The following is a 22,776-nucleotide window of genomic DNA, read 5'->3' on the forward strand; positions in this document are numbered from 1 at the left end:
CAGGTCAGGGAGGGGTGAGTGTGGGTGCTGAGAGCCAGCCTCTCTGCTGGTTAGAGCAGCCTGAGGGCTACTCTAACTTAGGCAGGCCTCAGATCGCCCCAATACCTGAAACCATGGCCAGGAATCGGCATGGGAGAGGGTTACTCCCAGCCCCACGGATCCTTTCCTCCACCCATGCCCTGTTTTTCCTGACACACCATCAGCGGAGGGGGAGAAAGAGCTTGACCGCGCCGGTGCTGGCTGGCCTTATATCACCTTGCAGTGGGGTGATTGCCTTTGGGACAGTGATGCCAGCTTTAGGGCTGGCAGTTTGACACAACGTGATTGCACAGTGCCAGAGGAAGCATGTTTGAAAAGTGGGCAATGAAGGCCAGAGCCTCGCTGATGTAAGATCTGCTGGCTAGGAGCCTGATCCTGACTTAAGCGGAGCAATGTCAATTTACACCGGTTGAGGATCTGCCCCATAAGTTCTCAGCAGAGACTTTCACACAATCCAGAGCCTCTCATAAACACACGGCTTGAAGCAATTTCCTGGAAGTTAATGCAATTTGGTGATGAAACATTTGTTTCTTGCAGATTCACGCTGAGCAAGTTAGGATAGTCAGGAGACGTTTTTCCGTAGCATGGTGTTTCTATGATGATCGGCTGTTTACAGATCTGGAATGGCTGATACCAATACAACTGAAGGATGGGCCAATAATGAGGTATCCAGTGATGAGCATTAGCACATCAGAAAGAAGCCACGTGAGCTTTGCTGGGCTACAATGAAGTTTGAAAGCAGAGAGAAAAGCAGTCGTATTCCAGACATCAATGGGGCTCAAACGGATCGCTGCCAAACATGACTTCTACTTCTCGCCGTCTTGAAAAGAATCATTATCTGCGTGAAGGCAAGCGGCAGTCTCGTCTGTGGCATGAAAGAACATTTTCCATTGCAGCCGGGCGAGGGAGAACGGGGCGTCTCAGGAGATGAGACACTTGCAAGTCATTTTTGAGAGTGCTGTTTACATTTAGCTGAGGGAAGTCTTAGTGGGCTGCCTGCTGGGGAGAGAGTGATCACAGACCTGCAAAGGGGGAATAAAAAAATAGGAGGTTTTTTTTTTCCTTCTTTGTGATTTGTAAAGATGACTTGACAGGGTTTATTCTCCCCCTAGAAAAGTCTGGAGTTTATTTATTTTGCTTGTTTTTCCCCTTAGGAATATTGGGAATTCTGGTCTTTCCTGGTTTTTCTGGAGCACTTCTTGGATGACTCGGAGAGGTGGATTGGATCTTTCCATCCCTTAACTGAAGGGGTTCGGGACTGAATCCTTAACCAAGCCAGCCCGAGCTTTTCTCAGAAGGATTTGAGTTAAATATAGGGCAAGAGAAAGAGTTTCAGACACTCTGGAAGGGGAAGGGATTTTTATTCAATCAGTCAGGTTTCACTTTCTTGGTATCTCTGATGTCCTAAACCTGCTAATTCTCTAACCGTAGAGTCTTCCAGGAGTGACAAGACCTGTATGCCTCCTGTCAAAAAACAAGCCATTTAAAGAAATAACCATTTACATTTTGTTACTTGGGGGAGGGTGGAACCCACAACCCATCAGGCCTTCTTTATAAAGCATAAAAAGGGCACAAGCACATTCTGCCCACCCCACTTTGCACTTTGCACTTTAAGAACTCCACTGCCTGGAATATAACAACCCCTCAGCTGAGTAGGAGCTGGCACCAAGGCTGAATATCACAGTCCCCAACTATGGCATCCTCACGTGATGCCAAGTGTGATGCCTAGCCAGTCGACAGTACAGCAAGGGGTACTTTGTAAATATCTGCTATCGGTCGTTTTACAGGCTTTTAGAGATGGGCTGGCTGGTTTTTTGTCGGGATCTGCCCTGTTTTGCTGCTGCCGAGATGGAGATGGGTTGCGACTTTCTCAGTTTTGCCATTCACGAGCCGGTCTTATTTCCTAATTTTGCAAACTCAGCCATCTGGGCGAAAGCGGAGGAGGAGACGGTGTCACAGCAGCATCGCCCCGGCACCCAATCCAAATGCTTACTAGTGAAGTGCTGAGAGCAATCCAGCTTGCTTTGCCGTTCCCAGGATCCCCGTCTCCTTGTTGAACTCAGGGGGAATTTTGCCTCTATAAGGAGCACAGGGTCAGGTCCTAAATAGGGTGCCAACCTTTGCCTTGTTCCTACGCCAAAGAAGGTTTTGCGAGCTGTAAAATGGCACTATCTGAATCCATTCTTGGGCCATTCCATTGTAACAGGAGCAGAGATGGGCTTATCACAGCCATGGACAGCCCACAATCCTGGGGGAAATTTGTGGCTCAAGCTGGATCCAGACTTCACAGCTGGTCCCCCTCCCCCAAAATGCATGTTGGACTGAACCCAAACCCGGAATCTGAACAGGCCCAGGCTTCAACCATGATGAATTTGGATCACAACTTTTATGGCCTAATGTCAAACCACAAGGGGCACGGGCCCCATTCTCATTGGAGACGATGATGGTTGGTTTTCCATCTCTTGGTGTCGTTGGCTGAAGACTGGATGAATTTCTGGAGAGATTCTTGAGCCAAACACAAGTTATTGGGCTTGGTACAGGAGTAACTGGATGAAATGACTTGCACGAACAGAGGAGCCTGGGACGGGACTCAAACCAGGAGGTCCCTTCCAGTCCTTTGGTTTTATGTTCTTAAATTCTATGGACAGGTCAGATTAGATGGTCAAACATTCCCTTCTGGGCTTAAAATCTTTGAATCTATGTGCTAATAGTACCAGAGGATCAGTGAACCCATTGGTCTGGGCATTGCTCAAACACATAACAACATGCAGTCCCTGTCCTGTAGAGGGACTAAAAACCTCAAGTGAAATCTTGTGGTTTTCTTCATATTGCATCCCCAAGTCTCTGCAAATCCGTCTTGTACAGGAAATTATTGTTAGTGCTGTTCCGTGTCCCACAGGAACCTGGCTGGTGCATCAGTTTTTTTTACTCTTTGCCGTTTTATTTATTTATTTCATTTTTAAAAAAATGTTACCATTGGAGTTTTTTGAAACTGGAGGCAGGATTTCTGAATGAACCAAAATACAGCGGTGGCAGTGGGGGGCCTGGCCGTGTGGGCACAGTGCTACAGAGTGGGGAATCATTCAGTGGCCGAGTTTGGGATTCACAGGCATGCTTTCCTTTGTCCTGATTTCATTTAATAAATGGTTTGAAGGGGCACTTAGGAAGATGACTAGCTGAGCACTTACACGTATGAGTGTATTTCATGAGACCAAATGATCTGAATGCAGTTGTCAATGGCCATTAACCTTTGAACTTCCGCACCTCTCCCCACTCAAGTTCCTCTGGGTAGGGAGAGGGGACATATAATATTGGTCTGGCAGATGCTCTGATTGCATTGATGTTGTGTGCAAGCCATTAGCCCCTTTCTTGTTTCTGACGGTGTGTTAGCAGAGGGCTTGGCAGATGGAAAGTGCTGCCTTAGAGGTAAATGTTGCATGGCAGAATGTGGAATATGTACCAAAGAAAAGCTCCATACTGACTGCCCCCAAAAGACTCATCTTCCATTGGCCATGGGTTTTTTTTTTTCACTTCATTCAATTTTATTCTGTGTTTGTTATAGCTTGTTTAGCCTAACCAAACGAAGGCTGAGGGGAGATATGATTCCTCTCTGTGAATACATCAGAGGGATAAACATCAGGGAGGGAGAGGAGTTATTTAAGTTAATCGCCAAGGTGGGCACAAGAACAAATGGAAACAAACTGGCCATCAGCAAGTTTAGGCTTGACATTAGACTGTTGCAAACCAGCAGAGGAGTGATGTTCTGGAACAGCCTCCCAAGGGGAGCAGTGGGGGGCCAAAAACGTATTTGGCTTCAAGACTGAGCTTGATACGTTTATGGAGGGGACGGAATGCTGGGACTGCCTACAATGGCATGTCGCCCATCTGTGACCACTAGCAGCAAATATCTCCAATGGCCGGTGATGGGACACTAGATAGGGAGGGCTCTGAGTTACTATAAAGAATTCTTTCCCAGGGGTCTGGCTGGTGGGCCTTGCCCACATGCTCAGGGGCTAACTGATCACCATATTGGGGGGCTGGGAAGGAATTTCCCCCCCAAGTCAGATTGGCGGAGACCCTGGGTTTGGTTTTTTCGCCTTCCTCTGCAGCCTGGGGAACGGGTCACTTGCAGGTTTAGTGTAAATGTGGATTCTCTGTAACTTGAAGTCTTTAAATCATGAATTGAGGATGTCAGTAACTCGGCCAGAGATTACGGGTCTATTACAGCAGTGGGTGGGTGAGGTGCTGTGGCCTGCAACACACAGGAGATCCGACTAGATGATCATAATGGTCCCTTGTCGCCTTGAAGTCTATGAGTCTCATAACAAAGAACTCCCACACTAAATGCCTTAGGACCCAATCCAGCACCCACTGCAGTTAATGGGCGTGTTTCCATTGATTTAAACGGGAGCTGGATCAGGCCCTTCTTGCACTGTGATTGTCAGATATCCCAGCAGAGATGATTCAATAATAATGTGCCAAGTCTAAAGAAATGTCCTTTTTTTGTCTTTGCCTTGCTATTGGTAGGCACCTCTTTGCCCCAGGCTACACTGAAACCCACTATACCCAGACTGGAAGGCCTCACACCATCACTTTCAACCACACAGTAAGTATGCAGACCATGCAGGCAAATCCAAGGAGAGGGTACAGAGGGGGGACGGGGCTTCATTTTCTGGAGACTTGAGTTCCCAACTGGACTGGGTTGAATGTGAATTGAGTTTGGAATTCTCAGCCTGTAGAAGTCTCTAGTGGACAACTGTTTGCATCCCCAAACCTTTGGCCAGTCAGTGGTCCCGTCGCAGATGAGTTCTTGGCACAGTCTGATGGATGCTGCAGATTAGGTCTGTGGGGCAGTGGAAGAGATCTCCAAGGAAACCTCTTCCTGTGCCGGCTTCTAGCCGTTTCTTTTTAGTCTCTGCAGAACTTTGCAGCTCTTGAAAGCGAAGACCTGGGGAAAATGCTGCTTTTTCCTTGACGAGGATCAAAACTCTTCTGTGTATGAGCAGATTTGATTGTTTGCCTCTGCCCGCAGGTGGAGTTGTAGCACTCCAATAAAACGCCAGCTGAGTATCCTATTCCAGTGACCGTATTCCACTTCTGAAAGCCAAGGTCTTCACCAGATCCCAAATACCCAATCTGGGCTCACCCCAACAAATATAAAGCAGAGCAGAGAGAGAATTTTCCAAAGCACTGAAAGGACTTAGGAGACTCAGCCCCATTGCCTTCCAATGCTGCGGTTCATTGACACTGCTCTTTGCAAAGTGCGAGCTCCATGTTTCTATGTTCCCAGCCTTTTGCGCGACTAGCCCATGCCAGCTGGCTCCTGGTCAGAAAAATCATCATGAATTACCGATCTCAGACTAGGACTCTCGGCTGCGGTTGCACAAAGATATACATTGGTTAGAATTTTAAACTAAAAGATAAAGATGATGAGATCATTTTCCCTGCTACTGTTTGCTCCCCTCTCTCCTCCCGGAGGCGCACAGCTGGGTGAGGAGTTTGGGCTGGGGTGGAATGCTGTCAGCATGTTGGCCCGAGTGGCTTCCTTGTTCTTACCATAGTCTGCCTTTTGTCTTGAGATGAGCCCATCTAAATAGACTTTCCGGTCTATAACATATAACCCTTTATAGAACTAAAGTATGAGGTCAGCACATTCTTCAGGGCCTGATCCAACGCCAGCTGAAGTCAACAGACAGATTCCCATTGACTTCAGCAAGCTTCGGATCAAGCCCGGTCGGCTCATCTGTGAAGCTTCCTCGGGACGTTACAGCACCTTAGATTTTATTAGCAATGAAGAGCATGTTCATGCATGTCCACAAGGCCATGTTATGACAGCTGAGATGCTAGGTTTGAATCAGGGGACCACTGTTCGTCGTTGTTGTTGTTGTTGTTGTTGCATTAAAGTCTCACCTGGTGGCAGAAGGGACAGTACTAGAGAGAATTAAAGGCTCTCTCATTGCTCACGTGGGACTTAGCAGCACCCAGGTCCTGTACTGGTCCTTTCTGCCCAGGAGTAAATTCCACCCTCCAACAATAAAAGAACTCACCAAACTGTTCCTTCCCTTGACAATCTCCTTTCTCCTTTCCAGGACCACTGCTTCTACCATGGTGTTGTGCGAGGCCTGGAACAATCCAGCGTCACACTCAGCACGTGCAAAGGGCTACGGTAAGATTCAAGCAAGCCCTGACAAAACAAGCATCTGACAGTCTGGCCTCCCCTCGTCCTTTCCAAGGCCTCCGGGCATCCCCTCATGTGACACCCTGGCTAGGTTGTTAGCATTAGACCTAGTCGGGAATTTTCCAACTAAAAGTTTTTGGCCAGAAAACGTGGATTGGTCAAAAGCGAAGCTTTGTGTGCGAAAGGGTCGGCTTCAACAAATGGTTCGACTTGAACTTTTGAAAAGTTTTGAAATTGTCGCAACGAAACCTTTTTTTCCCAGTCAGAACTGACGCTTTGGTTGGAAACTGAGTAAAAAATCACTAACTTCTGAATATTTTGTCCACAGGAATTTTTGTTGGAATTGACACACTGAAAAAGTGTTTGACAAATTTCCAACAAGTTTTAGTCCTGGGCAGAAAAAAGACCAGATCCTGAGCAAGTGTAAATCAGCATCGCTCTAGTGAAATCAACAGAGCTACGTTCACTTACAGCAGCTGGGGATCTGGGCCCACAACGAGGGTGGCCAGCTATCCTGTTGAAAAGGGGACTTGCTGGTGTCCAGTCAGATCTACTAACTGGACACCCAACGTCCAGTTACTGCGGGTCGGGGAGGTAGGGAGGGACCAAGTCATCACCTGTGTCAGCCCCTACTCAGTCAGGGTCACCTCCTACCTGCATCGGGCGGCTGCAGCTCCCCGCCCCAGCTCTGCAGGAGAGTCCCTCCCAACCCACGCAGTGAGGAAGGGGGAGAGGGGAAAAGCAGTGAGTGATGGAGGGATGGGGAAATAGGAGCAAATGGGGAGTGGGGCCTCAGGGGGAAGGGGCGGGGCAGGAGTGGGGCCTTGGGGGAAGAGGTGGGGCAGGGGAGGTTTCGGCACTCCTGCTGGAGTGTCCGGTTTTTAAATATTACAAAGTTGGCAACCCTAAATATCACATGCACTTGAAGGCTCTCAGTTAAGATACTTCACATCTGTTTATAAACAGGACACTGTTTGCAATCGACTCCAGCTGAAAGCTGGTTGGAAGCCGGGCTGGAGAGATTTAGTTCTGTCAGGAAACAGGCCTTGCCAAAAAAAACCCTTAACAACCTCAAGTGCTTTCAATGTAGATGAAATATCTGGTGGTATAAACAGGACAAAGTGGCCACCTGTGTTTTGCAATAAATAATCCACTTGCTATAAAAAAGCAGAAGAAATCACAGGTGTGCCCTACTTCTGTTTTATCCCACATTCTTCCAGGAGCTTTATTCTTAGCGTCAGAGGAAACGGCTCTAGTTTGTCTAACGTGTGCAGTCCTGCTGCCCTGCGCCCCAATCATCGTGCTGCACTGGTCTAAATAACGATGTAGGGAAGTCGAGCACACACATCTGTTTTCACTTTCCCTACAGAGCTCTCAAGCAGAGCCATTCTACCCCCAAATCTATACGTCTTCCACTGGGCAAAGAACCCCGTTAAACACGGAGCCTTTCCAAACCTGCTGCATGGAAAAAGGCCAGTTGAGAAAAACAGATCCACATGGGAAACATCCTTCCATCAGCCCTTGATTACAATAGTACAAACGAGGTTTCTGTTACAATGTGGGGAGAACGGCAACGTAGCACCTAGGAGTATTGTTAAAAATGTACTTGCAAGAGGCAAACCTCCAGAAGTCGTTATACTTTCCACCAGGAAACTGTCTTAGTGCGATTTTAGCGATTTGATGTTGCACGACACATGTGTGGGGGCGCCCCATAGAAAGGGCCCCATCCTGTGACCCTCGATTTACCAGCTGAAGTCAGTGAAGCCAAACTGCCAGTGGGTGAGCGTCCTCCCTGCTTTTCCTCTTCACGGGGTACAGCATGCAGCACCTGGCTGGTTTTGTTGGCTAAGTTCTTAGGAGCAGGGACCATCTTCTCACTCGGTGTTTGCACAGCACCCAGCACAATTGGGTCTTGGTCTGAGACTGGGGCTGCTAGCTGCTACTGCAGTACAAATACCAAAGAATAGAGCGAGGGGGGGCATGACCCTGTCTTCTCCGGGATGTCCTGTGCCCTGACGATTGACAGGGAGAATGGCTCCCATTGTGTGGAACGGAAGGCCTGCAATCATATCCCATCACTGCATGGAGTGCAAGAAGATGGGGGAGCCTCTTTGGACGCCCACCCTGCTGTAAGCTCCCCTGGAGCAACACGGCCTGGGGGTAATTCTGTAGTTTGTAACAGGCCCCTGCAATACGGTCATGTTCTAAAGAGAGCCAGGGATGAAGATACCCTTGGCTTCTCATGTGCCTCGGTCGCAGGCACAGCCCCACAGCCTGAGTGGGCAGCAAATGACTGAAATGGATTCTCCGAATTGGATAAACTGCTGGTTCATCCACAAAACTCGGCAGCTTCCCAGCACAAAGCTGAGCGAGTGACGGCGCGAACAGCAAGGAGGCTCCTTTAAGGTCGAGGGTGACGCTCAGAGGGCTGTGCAATCTCTACAGATGTGTGAGAGAGGGATGGGGCAGGGTCTGAGAATAGGGCACGTAAAGGAGCAGTTACCCATTTGCAAACACGAACACCTGCTTGTCCCTGCAAAGGTGGGGTTTGTGATTAGCAAACGGGGGTGCTCATAAGGGTTGCTTGCATTCTCGGATGTTGGCCCTTAAGGTTTTGCTGTTGACCTGTGTTACTGCTAGAAAACGAAGAGTCCCTGATCAGGACTGGGGCTCCCTGGTGCTGGGTGCTGTACAAACATAGACCCCGATCAGTCAAATACTCATGCACGTGCTTAACTTCTAGCCCCTCGTCACGTGCTTAAAATTTAATGCAGGTGTGTTTGCAGGACCAGGGCCGTAGAAACTTATGCAGAAGTGAGCTCATTAGTTATGATGTGGTAATAAACCACTGTGTGAGCAAACACCATGAGTACCAGCAGGGCTTCAGTGGGCTTGTGTCTGAGGAACTAAAGAAGAGGATGGGGCCTGCATTGAAGCAGTAGAAGCAGAAGCTTGAAGCAAGGCTTTCAGTGGGACCCCCCTTCCTCCCCAGCTATGCGACCCACCAGTGGATTCCTCCTGGGCATCTGTCAATGGGACCAGATGCTGCTTTCGGAGGGGCAACCCCTGCTGATTAACCTGGGCTAACACCAGTGTAAACGAGAGCAGAATTTAACCTGGATCTTTTCCTTTTTACGGGTGAGCTTTATTTGGCATTGCTCTGCAGCACCTAAAATAACTCTGCGACATGGGGTGTGTTTCTGGCACTGGGAATACGAGAGACTGGGCTCCTCTCCTGCTTTCTAAAGCCTGCTCCGTTTGTCCAGGTATTCCTATTGCTGCAGGGCTCAGGGAAAGGCTTCCATCTTGCGCCGAGTCTGGTATGGCTGCAATGCACCTTTCAGGGGCCTGGGGAAAGCATCTGCTAAGCATCCCATGCAGCTTCTGTCCAAAGGGGCAACTGCCTCCTGGCTGGTATTGGAAATACGGAGCCGTGCCTGAGTCACTGCACAGCGTGGGCTTGTGGGGGAAGAGCTGTAGGAGAAATGCGGCAAAGCGCCACACAATGGCTCCCTACTTTGCTTGAAAGGGGTCGCCTGGAAACTCTTGCTCTAGCAAGTAGCTTATAAGTGAAAATAACAGGCTTCTAATATATGAAATCTGGAGAGCGCGTCCCGCTCGCGGAGAGCATCCCGAATACAACCCCAGACTATAACGAAAGAGCGTTCCTTGGCCATATACATGATTTATGTTCTTTGATACCTCTTTTCTGTCGGCCACTCACTTTGCTAAATAGGATGCGCTAGTTCCCCTCCCATACTGTGCCATGCACGGAAGCACAGACCAAAAGAGCTGGCAGAAGAAGCCTCGGCCAGAGGTGGGTCCCGACCTGGGCAGTTGGGGGCAGGGAATTCCTGCATGGGATGTGCTAAGGATGTGTTGCTCCCTGGCTTCCGTTTGTATCACTGCAAACCCCTGCAGTGTCTCAAAGGCTGAAATGAAATTAAACCTGCATGAAGGAGATAAAAATAGGAGCTCTTAGCCTACTCGGAACATGGTTTGTTACGTACCAGCAGTGGTGTTACAGTTTGTCTCTCTCCAATCTTCAGTATAATTTCAAGCAGCCTGGGTGAAATTCATCCTTGTGCAGAAGAATAGCAAAAGGCCCTCCCCTTGCTTCACCTGCATCCCTGAACCTCAATTTCTCCATTTGTATTAGGGGGTAATAAATTCTTACCCACTTTGGCCAAAAAGGCCCTAAGAATGATTATCTAAGGCACACGGGTACGTGACAAACAATGTATTGATCATGGCTGGTATTTACAGAGGAGCCTAAGGAAATTAGGTGCCCAACTCTCATTGAAAGACCGTGGAAGTTGGATGCCTTTTTCTCCCAGGCACCTTTGACATTCCCAGCCCCCATGTGATTGCATCCCAGAGAGGCTGTAGTTCTGTATTTATTGACTAGATCGGGTTGGAAAATGGTATTTTCTGTGAGGGGGAGAAATGGGGGAAAAACCCCTTACAATTGACATTGCAGTTGAAAATTTTCACATTTTTTTTTCATGAAGGGAAACAAAATGAAAAACATGGTTTTGGTTCAAAATGCACAGGCTTCTGGCTTGGGTTCTCTTCCCTTTTTGCCCACCAGAAAATGGGGCGGGGGAGGGAGAGATGGGTGGGGAGAGAAGTTTTTCCTCCCTTTCCTCCACTTTGAGGAAATGAGGCAAAGGAGGAAAATAACCCAAAACCTCAAATTTCTATTGATGAAAAAAACAAAACATTTTCTTGTTTAGCAAATTTGTGGTTCAGTTGATAAGCCGCTTGGTGCACAATATTTTAGACAAAAAAAATCTCAACAAGCTCTTCTATTAATTGGTAACATCATTTCCCTGTCTGAAGTATTTATTTAGCTTCCTTTCCCACAGTATCTGAGCACCTCACAGTCACTAATGTGTTTATCCTCACAACTCCCCTATTGTCCCCAGAGTACAGACAGGGAACAGAGACACTGAGAAGCTAAGGCCCAGATTGTCAAAGGATTTCAGTGAAAGTTAGTGGCATTGGGCCTAAGTGACTTCCCCAAGATCGCACAGGAAGTCAGTGGCGGAGCCGGAAATTAAATGCTGGATTTCTGGACCCTAGTCTAACCACTGAACTGTCCTTTCTCTCACTGCTTCTTATTTCCACAGTGGTCTTATAGTACTGAGCAGCAATCTCAGTTACATCTTGGAGCCGGTCCCCGATAGCCAGGATCAACACTTGATCTACAGATCAGAACATTTGAGGCTTCCCAGGGGGACCTGTGGATATCTTCACAAAGAGCCCACAACTACACACTTGCTCAACCCATTGATGGGCCGGGCCACAGCACACCATCACAGGGTGAGTGTGTACCACGTAAGCGAGGGCACTCATCGCAACATGCGGCAGGGTGTGGGTCATCACCTCTGAGCAGGTTCAGCCTGCCATCCTCCAAGAGCAGGGCTGAGGACATGAAACCAAGGGGATGCGGTTCCTCCAAAAAGAAGATGGTGATTAGGAACTAGTGGCCGCTCAAACGATGTAATGGAAGCAAACAAGTGTCTGTGTGTAATGGGGGGCAGGGGAATGGTCAGTAAGGCAGCGATTGCCAGACAAGAAAAATGATTAACCGCAACTAACCTCCGGGGTGCTCTGTCCCAGGTGAAGCGGGAGGATTTGCAGTCGACGAAGTACGTGGAGCTGCTGCTGGTGGCTGATTATGCAGAGGTAAGAGAAATACGCCATGTTGACACCGGCTGAGAACTGGGCCCATGGCAAATCTCTCTCGCTGCAGAACAGGTAGAGTGCAGACACTGGCAGGGGCAGCTTTCCCCTGCTATCCCTGATGTGGAGGGATCCCGGCAGGGTGTACAGAATGGGGTTCCACTTCCCTGCCCTCCCGGCCCCAGACCACTCCGAGAATACCCAGGAAAGACGTCACTTATTGCCAATAGGAGGTGGAAACTGTGATACGGACAAGCGTGTAGGATTGAGGTCACCCATTTATTTCAAGTAGGTCACTGCACGGCCATCAGAGATGTAACTATCGCCTGTCACTCCCAGTCTGCACTGACTACTAACAGTTACCCTGGATTTGAGGGGTGTGTGTACCTCAGAATGTGATCAAGCCAATTGCAACCGTATTATGAGCATTCAGCCACCTTGCGTTAATAAAGAAGAACACCACATAGTTAACAGTTAATTGGAAAGCAGGCTTTTAGATGCAAGGTCAAAATCTAACTGGCAGTTTCTGCTAATCAGAGTGGGAGGAGGGGAAAGAAAAGTAAATAACTGAGACAGAAAGAAGATACGTGGATGGAAACCTTGAGTCTAGATGCCTCTGATATTAGAAGTTTATTGAAAGTTAGGAAAAGTGATGATCCAGGAGGGTCATTAAGACCTATATGTTTTGTAGAAGTTAGTTATAAAAAGTCTAGATAATAGAGTGTACTTTTGGAACAGTCCTCTAAAGCCATCTTGAGAAATGTTTTTTTGGACACCTTTTCTCTCCTGTGGGTGAGCAACTGGCCACTGCGAACCCGCTGTTAATTACTCAATACTGTTCCAGAGTTCAGGTAAATATCTGGGATGTTCAAAACCTATCGCTTATGTCTGTGTGTGCTTAAATCTAACAAACAGCAGTTTTAGATAGAACACGCTGACTTGCATTAATCTTTTTATCAGACAGAATTGCTGTGTTCCCATTGATTTATTCCTGGCACTGCCTGAAGTGAAACCGTTACGTTACCCCTGCTGGGGTTCTGAAAACCCTGGGTAACGCTAACCAGTGACCTAACGTGAAAAGGCTCCATGTCTTATTAGCAGTCAGCATGCAGGAGCATTCACTCAGTTACACAGCTCCATGTTTAATGATGTTGCTCCTGGAATAGACAGCTCTCTACAGACTGTGATTTGGGGTTGTGGGGTTTCTCAGGGATAACCTGGTCCCTAATTCTACTCCCTGTCCCTTCCCTACAGAAATCCAGGTGATTAGCTACTATATCCGTTGGTATTTAGTGGTGGAGGTAAAGAAAGCTCTTGCCGAGGTTTCAGATGCTGCGAATCTAAACTTTCTGTGTCGAAGCTGTTCAATACCATCCCAAACCTGACAACATTTAATTGATCATTTAATTATCAGCACAGAGTGGAGTAGGGAGGTCAGCCCCATTCATAAAGTTACCACCTGATGCTAAAATTGCACAGCTCCTTCAGGGCTATTGGCTGTAACCTCTTCTGAATGACACTAGAGAGGCACATTCTGGGTGTTCCGCCTCTGTTAGGCAGCAAGAGACAGCAGAGATTGTGAGAAAACGCAGCTTGTCCAGGGATTGCCAGAGGTTCTTCCCCCTTTCGTTAGTCAAACCCTTGATGTGATCAATGCAAACTATCCCCTCCTAAAAGAAAAAATGCCCCAGCTTTTCCAGTGACAACACCCAGTCTGCTTTAAAAAAGATCTTTTTGTAACTTGTTTTAAGTACATGAATCGAAAATTATTTGCCAAGTTAACTCATTATTTACCACGTTTTCAATGGGTCAAAAGTGTTTTAAATGAAGCAGTGCAACTATCATTCTTGTCTGGTAAGTGAGTTGTGTAACGACTCCTCTATGATAAGTGCTGTGGTTGTACTAATTAAAGGCATGAAGTTACATTACCTTGTGCGTAACATGTCAAATTAGTCAGCTCTTTACGTAAATGTCTGGCCAGGGGATTCTCACCTAGGATGAACATGTGTTGCTCTGTTCGATGGCTAGCATCACGGTGGTATGATGCCCCCAGCTCGGCGCACAGGGAGAAGTGTTCCGAGATCTACACATGTGTAGCTCCTCCTGTTGCGAATAGGGGTCTGGTGTATTCACCGAAGGGGGACTCCTGGGCACCACATGTGCACTGACTGGGTTAGTCACCTCCGTATTCTCAGAATAACACGATCTGGTTAAATGTGTGTTACGCTCTTGCTTGTTTTTTAAAGGATGATGCTGATTTGTGCTCATTTCATTCAGTTTCAGAAGAATAACTATGACCTTCAAATAACGAAGAATAAACTAGTGGAGGTTGCTAATTACGTAGATAAGGTGAGGCCAGGTGTATAACCGGTGGGAAAGGAGCTGAAGTCTCAGCGAAACACAATCACCTGAACTCCTTGTGCCAGAAAGAAGGCATCCTTCTCGGCAAAGGGAATTCCCCACTGGCTCCTTCTCCTCAATGACCTGGCACTGTGGAGACTGGACGGCGCCCCCAGAACAGTTCCACTGGGCAGAGGCATTGAAGACGGGGAGCCCAGAGGGAATCCCCTTCCCTTACAGGGGTGTTAGCAAGAAAATCTCGATGTTTTTTGAATTGTTTCTTCTCAAAGCTGTGTTATTGTGGGTGACCTTCATCGCTTACTGCAACCTGCTACCATTAGCCACACAATGAAAGCGCCACATCTGGCATCCAGCCCAGATGGTGCTTTGGAAGGGTTTTGTATTGGATGCTGAGGGGGCTCTTCCCATCCCAGAGCTGAGGGTAGAACATGCTTCTAGGGAGACCCACTTTCCCTGAACGTACGGTTCTGTCTAATGGTACAAAATTCACATATTTAGCATCGTTTATAGTCACGGGTTTAAAACGAGGAGAAAAATCGTCAGCAATCAGTTGATCGGCTCTTTCCTCTCCTCTCTGTGCATCTTCTAGTTTTACAAGTCCCTGAACATTCGGATTGCCCTGGTGGGGCTGGAGGTCTGGACTGACCGAAATAAGTGCGATATATCCGAGAATTCACATTCAACCCTTTGGTCCTTCCTCGCTTGGAGGCGCAAGCTGCTAGCCCGCAAAAAGCACGACAATGCCCAGTTAATCACGTATGTTGCTTTTCCTGGGATAACACGATCTCTCTGCCCAAGGGATCTGGGGACAAGGTGTGAAATCAGCAGGGATAAGGTTCTAGTTGGACCGCATTCATGGGGCTGGAACTTTAGAAAGTGGGATGGAGTCACAGTACATGGACATTGAAGTGGGGGACTGCCATCCCCATTATTGTGCATGCATAATCCTCATGCAAATGCTTGTGCATCTTTGCATGCACAATTGTGCACAGACTTTTCGGAAGATCTGGGCCGTAAGGCAAGATGTATGGTACAGTGGGTGCAGATTGCAGGAGGCACTCGGCCAGTTCTGGGGCAGCGCCCTGTGTTAGCAAGTGCATCATTCTGCACTCTGACATGCTTGGCGCATCGGGCTGGGAGCTCGCTGGCTAATCAGAGTGACTCATCCTGTTGATCTGATTAGTTCCACTAGATACAGGGTCAGCAAGGTGGGCCTGTTAGAAGAACAATGCAGCAGCTCCCTAGTGAGAAGTGGAGTGGGAGCCAGTAAAAAGAAAATGCAGAGATGCAACCCCTTTTCTGTGGGGTTTTTCACAGCCAGATTCATTCTGTTTTTCATACTGTTCTGAGTGTCTGGTCGGACATGATTCCCCAAGCCACCGCTTTCTTATGAGACCCTAAAAACTCGGAAGGGCAGTGTAGCATTCCAGGTGACTGGGGACTCCTTAAATCAATGCACTGAGCTAGCATAGTGAGCCCTGGAATAGATCTGCACTGCCTGGGTATTCACCCAGCACTCATTAAATTCCCAGAGTGTGGCCCCAGCATGCATTGTGCTCAGGATACAGCCTGGGGTGGATTGTCAGTGGACAGTCTCTTGTGTGTTTGTTTCCAAGTCCAGGAAGTCAGTAATCTGCTAGGAACATCACCAGGCCATTACAAGCAATCGGATTGGCTGCACAGTCTAGATGGCTTGATCATGGTGTAAGGTGAACTATTAGCTCTAGAAGAGGAATGATGGAGCTGAAAAGCTAAACTGTGAAGATAGCAGGAAAGGTATTAATGAAGAAGCCATTTCCTTATGGGCTGATGTAAGTTCATAGGGCTACAGACAGCATTGGTTTCTACAAGACCTCAGACTACATCTCTGTCCCATTTCATTATTTCTCTGGATTGTTTTCAGTGGGATGTCGTTCCAGGGCACCACAATCGGCTTAGCTCCGCTGATGGCCATGTGCTCCGATTTCCAATCTGGAGGAGTGAACATGGTAAGTTATTACTAACAACTAATCAGGCGTTTCCTGTGCGTAGCAAATATGTGTGATAGCTGCCTCCCAGAAAACCAAGAGGGAAAACGCTTTTTTTAGGTCGGTCTCCAGCATTCCCTTTCATAAAAGGTTAAAGACAACCCCAGGTAACAATTCTCCGTGCATCCGTGAAAGACTCTGGGTACCTCATTAATCTGGGGCGCACACAGTCTGACAAAACGTTGGTGGGGAGAAGATTGAGGTGGGAGTTGAATCTGGAGCATTTGTGCGTAGAAAACAAGACTTCACGACTTCAGTCTCGGGTGCCAGCAATGCAGCACGAGGTGCCACCACTCCGATCGTGTAAAAGGCTACCGGGCTCTAACAATAAACAATAAACAATATTCAATTCAACCCAAAGTAAAGGCCTGTTATACAGCATTATGGCCCAGACAAGACAGGCCGTAGGCAGTACAGATTGGTGCTCATAGCCAGCAGACCACTTTGCAACAGACATCTGAAACAGACAGAGATGGGCCTGAGCTGCAGCATCCAGACCTGGATCCAAACTGCCCCATTGACTGCAGGCCCACCTTCAGCAGCAGAAAATGCACCTCTCGGCCCATCCCCGCTCGGCGCCAGCGCTCGGCCGACGTGTCGGTGACACGCTGACGCTGCTCTTTGATTCTGACCAGGATCACTCCGACAACCCCATCGGCGTCGCTGCCACCGTGGCCCATGAGATGGGCCACAACTTGGGCATGAGCCACGACTCGGCTGGCTGCTGTGCCGCCCGGGCTGACGACGGAGGCTGCATCATGGCTGCCGCCACGGGGTGAGTTGCTCTTCCGTGGAAAACAAAACCCGCTGCGTCCCAGAGAACCCAGGGGAACGGGGATCAGTGAGGAGGCAGCATGGAGCTGGGTCCAGCGCTGGCTGTTGTATGTAACAGGTTTACGGAGACACCTCTTCAGTGGCAACTTGGGTCACGCGGCAGGAGCAGTTAGTTTAATTCCCAGTTTAAATTAAACTGCCCCCTACCAAATGACTGACCCCAGTGGAATGAAGGGTTCAGCCAAGATACCCTGCAGCGGGAGGGTTTAGTCCATTTAGTTGCATGTGCTCTGTATGTAAAATACCCCTACGGGTGTTAGGCACTTTTACTTGTATAACAGCAGGGTTCATATTCCCAGGCAACATGGTAACCAAGGGCAAAGCGATTACCTGGGGGACCATCCAAGGCACAGCTACAGAGCCATGTTTGTAAGCCGGTTACCTGGGGTTGTCATTGCCTGTTAGGAGCTTCTTCTTAAGAGAACTCAGTTCCACTTCATGTCAATTCACTGGGGGCAATTAACAGGTTAATGGGGTGAGAGCGTAGTTTTGCCCTGGAAGTGGTGATGCTGCAAATGGATTTGGTCCATGTTCTTCTGCTTCTATTTCAGGTGAGTGGCTACAAGTCTGTATTTCCAAGAAAGGGAACCACAAGCCCTGAGGGGAAGAGGGAGGAAGAGCTAGAGTGTAAACCCAGGGGGATTCAGGGTTAATTTTTCATGGGTTCTGTGTTTCTTCAGACACACACAATCCCTAGCTCTGCCCTCCTCCCTTAAAGCCACATGCCCTCCTATTGCTGAAAAATTCACTCCTTAGGGCTCCAGAAGAGTTTCTAGAAGTCCTAGAGCTGGGCTTTGTACTAATAAAAAACCCTAACCCACCCCCCACTCCTCACCCGCTTCTTATTTGAAATGAAACAAACCCATCATTTAACCAAGAACATTTGAAGTTGTTTATCACAAGCCCATCTTTAAAACCCCTTGTTTTGAAGTCCTTGAGTTTTCACAAACAAAGAAAAATATCAAGAGGGAAAGTGGCGGTATGCTGGCGTGCGTGCACACACGCAACATGCACACAAATGCAACACGCATGTGCCTGTGTGCATGCATCTAACATACTTGTACATATACACACATACACCCCAAGAGGAGATTAAAAAGCCATGTAACAGAAAACCTACTTAAATCTGTTCCACTTGAGTAGGCGGTTGGGGGGTGGGGAAGCGGGAATAAATCTTTTTATCAGTCAGATTCACAACCAATTATTCAGTGTCAAGTGTAAGGTTCTAAAAGTTACTCTAACAGTTCGGAAGAAGCCATACTGAGTGCCCAAGGGTATATCTCCTTGGGGGCTGTGTACGTGGAGCCTAGGGTGACCAGATGTCTTTTTCTTATATAGGCTCCTATTACCCCTCACCCCCATCCCAATTTTTCACATTTGCTCTCTGGTCACCCTAGTGGAGCCTGGGTTTTAGTCTAATACTTGATATTAAGAAAACCTCTTGGATGGGGTGTCAGCTATGCCTCTTCCAGACTCTCCCACCTTGAATCCCCCACATGGGGAAAGGAGGCGTCAGAGCTGAAATCTAAACTCCTTGTCCGACGTAACCTGGATGCAAGATGGAATCTGACCCTGCCCAGGAACGCACAAGCCAAATTCACCCTTTGTGCAACTTCACTGCAGTCCCGGTGGGAGCCCAACCTTCAGAGGAGGAGCAGTTCTACCCGCGTGTGCATTTGCTGCTTTATGCCTTAGATCACCTCTCACGCGATGCTCCTCTGACCCCATCTGTGTGCAGGCACCCGTTCCCCAGGGTATTCAACACGTGCAATAGGAAGGAGCTGGACAGGTACCTGCAGTCCGGCGGAGGGATATGTCTCTCCAACATGCCAGACCCCAATACTTTATACGGAGGGAAGAGGTGCAGAAACGGTTACCTGGAAGATGGGGAAGAATGTGACTGCGGAGAAGTGGAGGTAACTCTCGTTTAGATCGAATTGTTTGAGGCTGAGATGGGAGAAAGTGATGCGGGTGCGAAGCAGCCGACAGGCACACAAACCCATATGTGCACAGCTTTTATAGGTGCAGGAGACACGCGTATGGAAAGTACAATTAACATGGGTGCAATGTCCATCAGATTGTAAAGCTCTTTAAGGCTGAGACCTTGTCTAACTGTATGTACGGCACCTAACACAATGCATCCCTAATCCTGCCTGGGGCCTCTGGGGGCTACCACAATACAAACAATAATGGTAACATGCATTTGTAACTTGCTAGCTAAATGGGTCATGTTCCCCTCTAGTGGCTGATGCTCATAGAAGATAAGAGCCTACTACTGATATCCGCTAATGAAGTGACTCCTTTAGCTCAGGTGACAGACGTCTGTGCTTTTGATGCTGAAGATTTTAGGATTAATCCCTGCCGACGACACATTCAGCACTGCTTTTGGCAGAAGGCATGTGCAGGGAACATCCAGCATACATGCTGGTAGGAGACATGTATGGAGAGAGCATGCCAGCTGGATGCTTGTAGCTTTAGGAACTATACTAAGCTAAAGCATTTACCACGGGATGTATTTGAAAAATCCACAGGGATTGGTTAGTCTGGTTCAAAAGAAACAAAGAAAATAAATGGGACGAGCATTTGCATGAGCGGAAGGATGGGAGTTCAGTGTAGAGAAGCCCGTTAGCTTAATGGATAGAGCACTAGCCTGGCTTCTATTCCTGGCTCTGCCACTGGCCTGCTGGCTAACCTTGTGCAAATCACAGCGCCATTCTCTGCCTCAGTTTCCCAATCTGTAAAATGGGGATAATGATAGTGGGGGCGAAGCGCTTGAGATCTACTGGTGAGAAGTGCTACATAACAGCTAGATATGAGTATTCTAGTTGCCATCTTAATGCAATCGCTCCACCAACGCAGCTCTAAAATACAGTTAAACTAGGTAGGTAGCCTGGACACACCACAAAATTTGCATCGAGTTCTAGATTTCAGATAGTCCAGGGGCCTCTGGTTTGACCTGATGCAAAGAGGAGGAGTCATTTGCAAAATTCAAAGCCAGACGTAGGTTTGAAGTTCAGGGATCTGGAATCCGCAATAGATTTGGACCCAAATCTAAATCAGAAAAAAAGTGGGTAGAATTCTCGCTGGCCTTTCGGACAGCCGTACGAGCCTCGTTTGTATTGCGGTTTGCCAGGCTCACTGGAATTATGTGCAGCTTCATCTCTGAACATGCCTCCTTTCTTTCATTCTGTGCTTCCCTGTCTTCTCCTCCCTGCGATGAAGCAGGATGAGACGGAACCCTCCTGGGGCTAGCAGGCCAGAGCCACCAGTTGAAATGCACACAGCATGAGCTAACCTTCCATTCATTAGAAAAGGGGGTCAATAGCATACTACTGCCAGGGGGGACACAGCAGTGCTGCAGCTAGAAGACAAGTGCGGGGCTTTCTGGAAGGGTCAGTTGCACAGAACATGCAGGGAGAGGGGGGAGGGCAGATGCACTATGTGCATCATCGACAAGAATGGGATAAGCCCCGCCCTGGCAACTGGCCACCTGGGTGTTTCCGGCTCAGGACATCTGCCTCATAAACACCGCACGTCTCTTGTTCCTCTCTCTCAGGAGTGCAATAATCCCTGCTGCAACGCCATCGATTGCTCCCTGAAGCCTGGCGCCGAGTGTGCGCATGGAACCTGCTGTCACCAGTGCAAGGTGGGGCCTGTTGCATCTGTCCTGTACTAGCAAAGAAGAGAGAGGTTGGTCGGGGCTGTTAGAACAGGGGAGTGGCTGAGGGGAAACTGACGGAGCGAGGAGCATGTGGCCCCAAATTTACGGCTCCTCCCGCCAATGATTTGAAAAGACGTATGGAACGCAGTCCTGGGGACTGTTTGGATTCCCCACCTCATGCAGGTGTATCTTGCTTGTGCCGTCTAGTTTCTTTGCCCCTCTGCTATTGTTTATTATCTCTATAAAATATTTTGGGAAACAGCTTGTATACAACATGCACTTTTAAATACAGTTGCATTCTCCTGTGCAAGTATCTCCCCCTCTGGCCAAAGGCAACAGATACCATGGTGATAGGCACAGACCACACTGTGGGGGAGGGATAGCTCAGTGGTTTGCACATTGGCCTGCTATACTCAGGGTTGTGAGTTCAATCCTTGAGGGGGCCATTTAGGGATCTGGGGCAAAAATCTGTCAGGGATGGTACTTGGTCCTGCTGTAAAGGCAGGGGACTGGACTCAATGACCTTTTAAGGTCCCTTCCAGTTCTATGAGATAGGTATATCTTCATATTAAAAAATAAAAAAATACAGAGTCCTACAGCTGATAGATTCCTGCTGTTAGCTCACTGAGGCCCCATAGTACTGGCCAGGCTCCAGGGAGACATTTTCAAATGGGTCCCAGCCCCCTGATTTTGGACCTGCAGTCAACAGTGGGGCAAATGGTAGAATGTGGAGATCTAGCCACCTGGTCGCGTTCACCACTCAGGGTGTGAGACATCTGCATTCGTACCCACTTTGCTCGCTGCCCGCCATCGACTTCCGGCACAAAGGTGGAGGCTGCCTTTGAGGCTGTGGCCTTATTGCTTTGAGAAATGCTGCGGAGGAGGAAGAAAAGACCCTTGTGTCCCGAATCCCGAGGTCCTAAGCTTGTAAGCAGTATAGGCCAAGATCTTCAAAAGTGACTCATGGTTTTGGGTGCCCAACTTCAGACCAATTACAGAGGCTAGAATTTCAGAGAACGGATACTCCACCCTTTCTGCAAAGCACAGCTCCTCAGGTACCTAAAGTTGGGTCCCCAACAATGGAGGCAGCTAAAATTTCTAGTCATTTTTGCAAGTCTTTGTCGTTTATATGAACAGGATTTCAGTACATAATGTAGGTTAATTTGTTGCTCCATTGGAGTGTTGCGTGAAGCGTGTGCTGGTCATAGTCCCTGTCATTTCAAACACGTGGCCAGTTGGATTCGGTTCCTGTCACTTTGTTACTGCCTGCAGCCTCTTCTATGATCAGTGGAGTGAACTCTGCAGGCTTCTGAATTTAAAAAAACGTGGGTAGTCTAGACAGTGGAGAAGTCCGTTTTCTCCCCTTCCCTTCCACCTTCCATCCCCTGGGGAGACCAGCACCATCTGTTTTGGCTTACGCTGGTGCCGTGCTGTGATTACGAGGGGTTAAACTGCATCAAGGGACAAGCTTCTGTTTCCAAAAAGACAACTGGCACAGCAGGGCTTGGAGCGTAGGTTCCCTGGTGGATTATGTTACCAGTTTATTGATGGTTTTTGTGTTCTGCCCCAGTGGTCGGTGAAAGAGTGAAACTGTATCCCAGGAGAAACCTGCACAGGAGAAGGAGTGTTTTCCTTGGAGGGGGAGGGGTTCGATTGGATGTTATCTTGGTCTTCAGCCTTCTAGTGAACAGTTGAATTCCTCTAGCATAGCAGGTAACCGGAGAAACTCCAGCAACAGGGTGTGTGCTGTGGATGTCTGGATCTCACTTTACATCTCCGCTTCCCTAGGAAAGTCTGGTCAAAATAGCCTGGTTGTTTTAACTCCTTCCAAGCCTGGGTGTAGAGGTCTTGAGTTCTGCAAACAACACGCTTGCCTGGCCCAGTGGTTGTAAACTCTACAACCAGATGTCACTATGTTCAGCTCAGTGGGTGTGATGAGCGGTGTGTAAATATATAACAAGCAGAGCCTGCCACTGGAGCGATCTGAC

General features: G+C 48.3%; 1 protein-coding gene across 1 annotated transcript in view; it reads left to right on the forward strand.

Moving 5' to 3' along the window:
- Window positions 1–22,776, forward strand: part of ADAM19 (ADAM metallopeptidase domain 19) — a 46,335-nt gene that overhangs the window by 14,397 nt on the left and 9,162 nt on the right. The window contains exons 4-13 of the mRNA XM_054037380.1: window positions 4,567–4,645; window positions 6,129–6,205; window positions 11,350–11,542; window positions 11,843–11,908; window positions 14,183–14,254; window positions 14,856–15,022; window positions 16,170–16,254; window positions 16,929–17,068; window positions 18,866–19,043; window positions 20,684–20,773. Coding sequence (XP_053893355.1) covers window positions 4,567–4,645; window positions 6,129–6,205; window positions 11,350–11,542; window positions 11,843–11,908; window positions 14,183–14,254; window positions 14,856–15,022; window positions 16,170–16,254; window positions 16,929–17,068; window positions 18,866–19,043; window positions 20,684–20,773 — 1,147 coding nt within the window. The remainder of the gene's footprint in view (window positions 1–4,566; window positions 4,646–6,128; window positions 6,206–11,349; window positions 11,543–11,842; window positions 11,909–14,182; window positions 14,255–14,855; window positions 15,023–16,169; window positions 16,255–16,928; window positions 17,069–18,865; window positions 19,044–20,683; window positions 20,774–22,776) is intronic.

The sequence above is a fragment of the Malaclemys terrapin genome, chromosome 8, assembly GCF_027887155.1.
Source record: "Malaclemys terrapin pileata isolate rMalTer1 chromosome 8, rMalTer1.hap1, whole genome shotgun sequence".
Lineage (NCBI taxonomy): Eukaryota > Metazoa > Chordata > Testudines > Emydidae > Malaclemys > Malaclemys terrapin.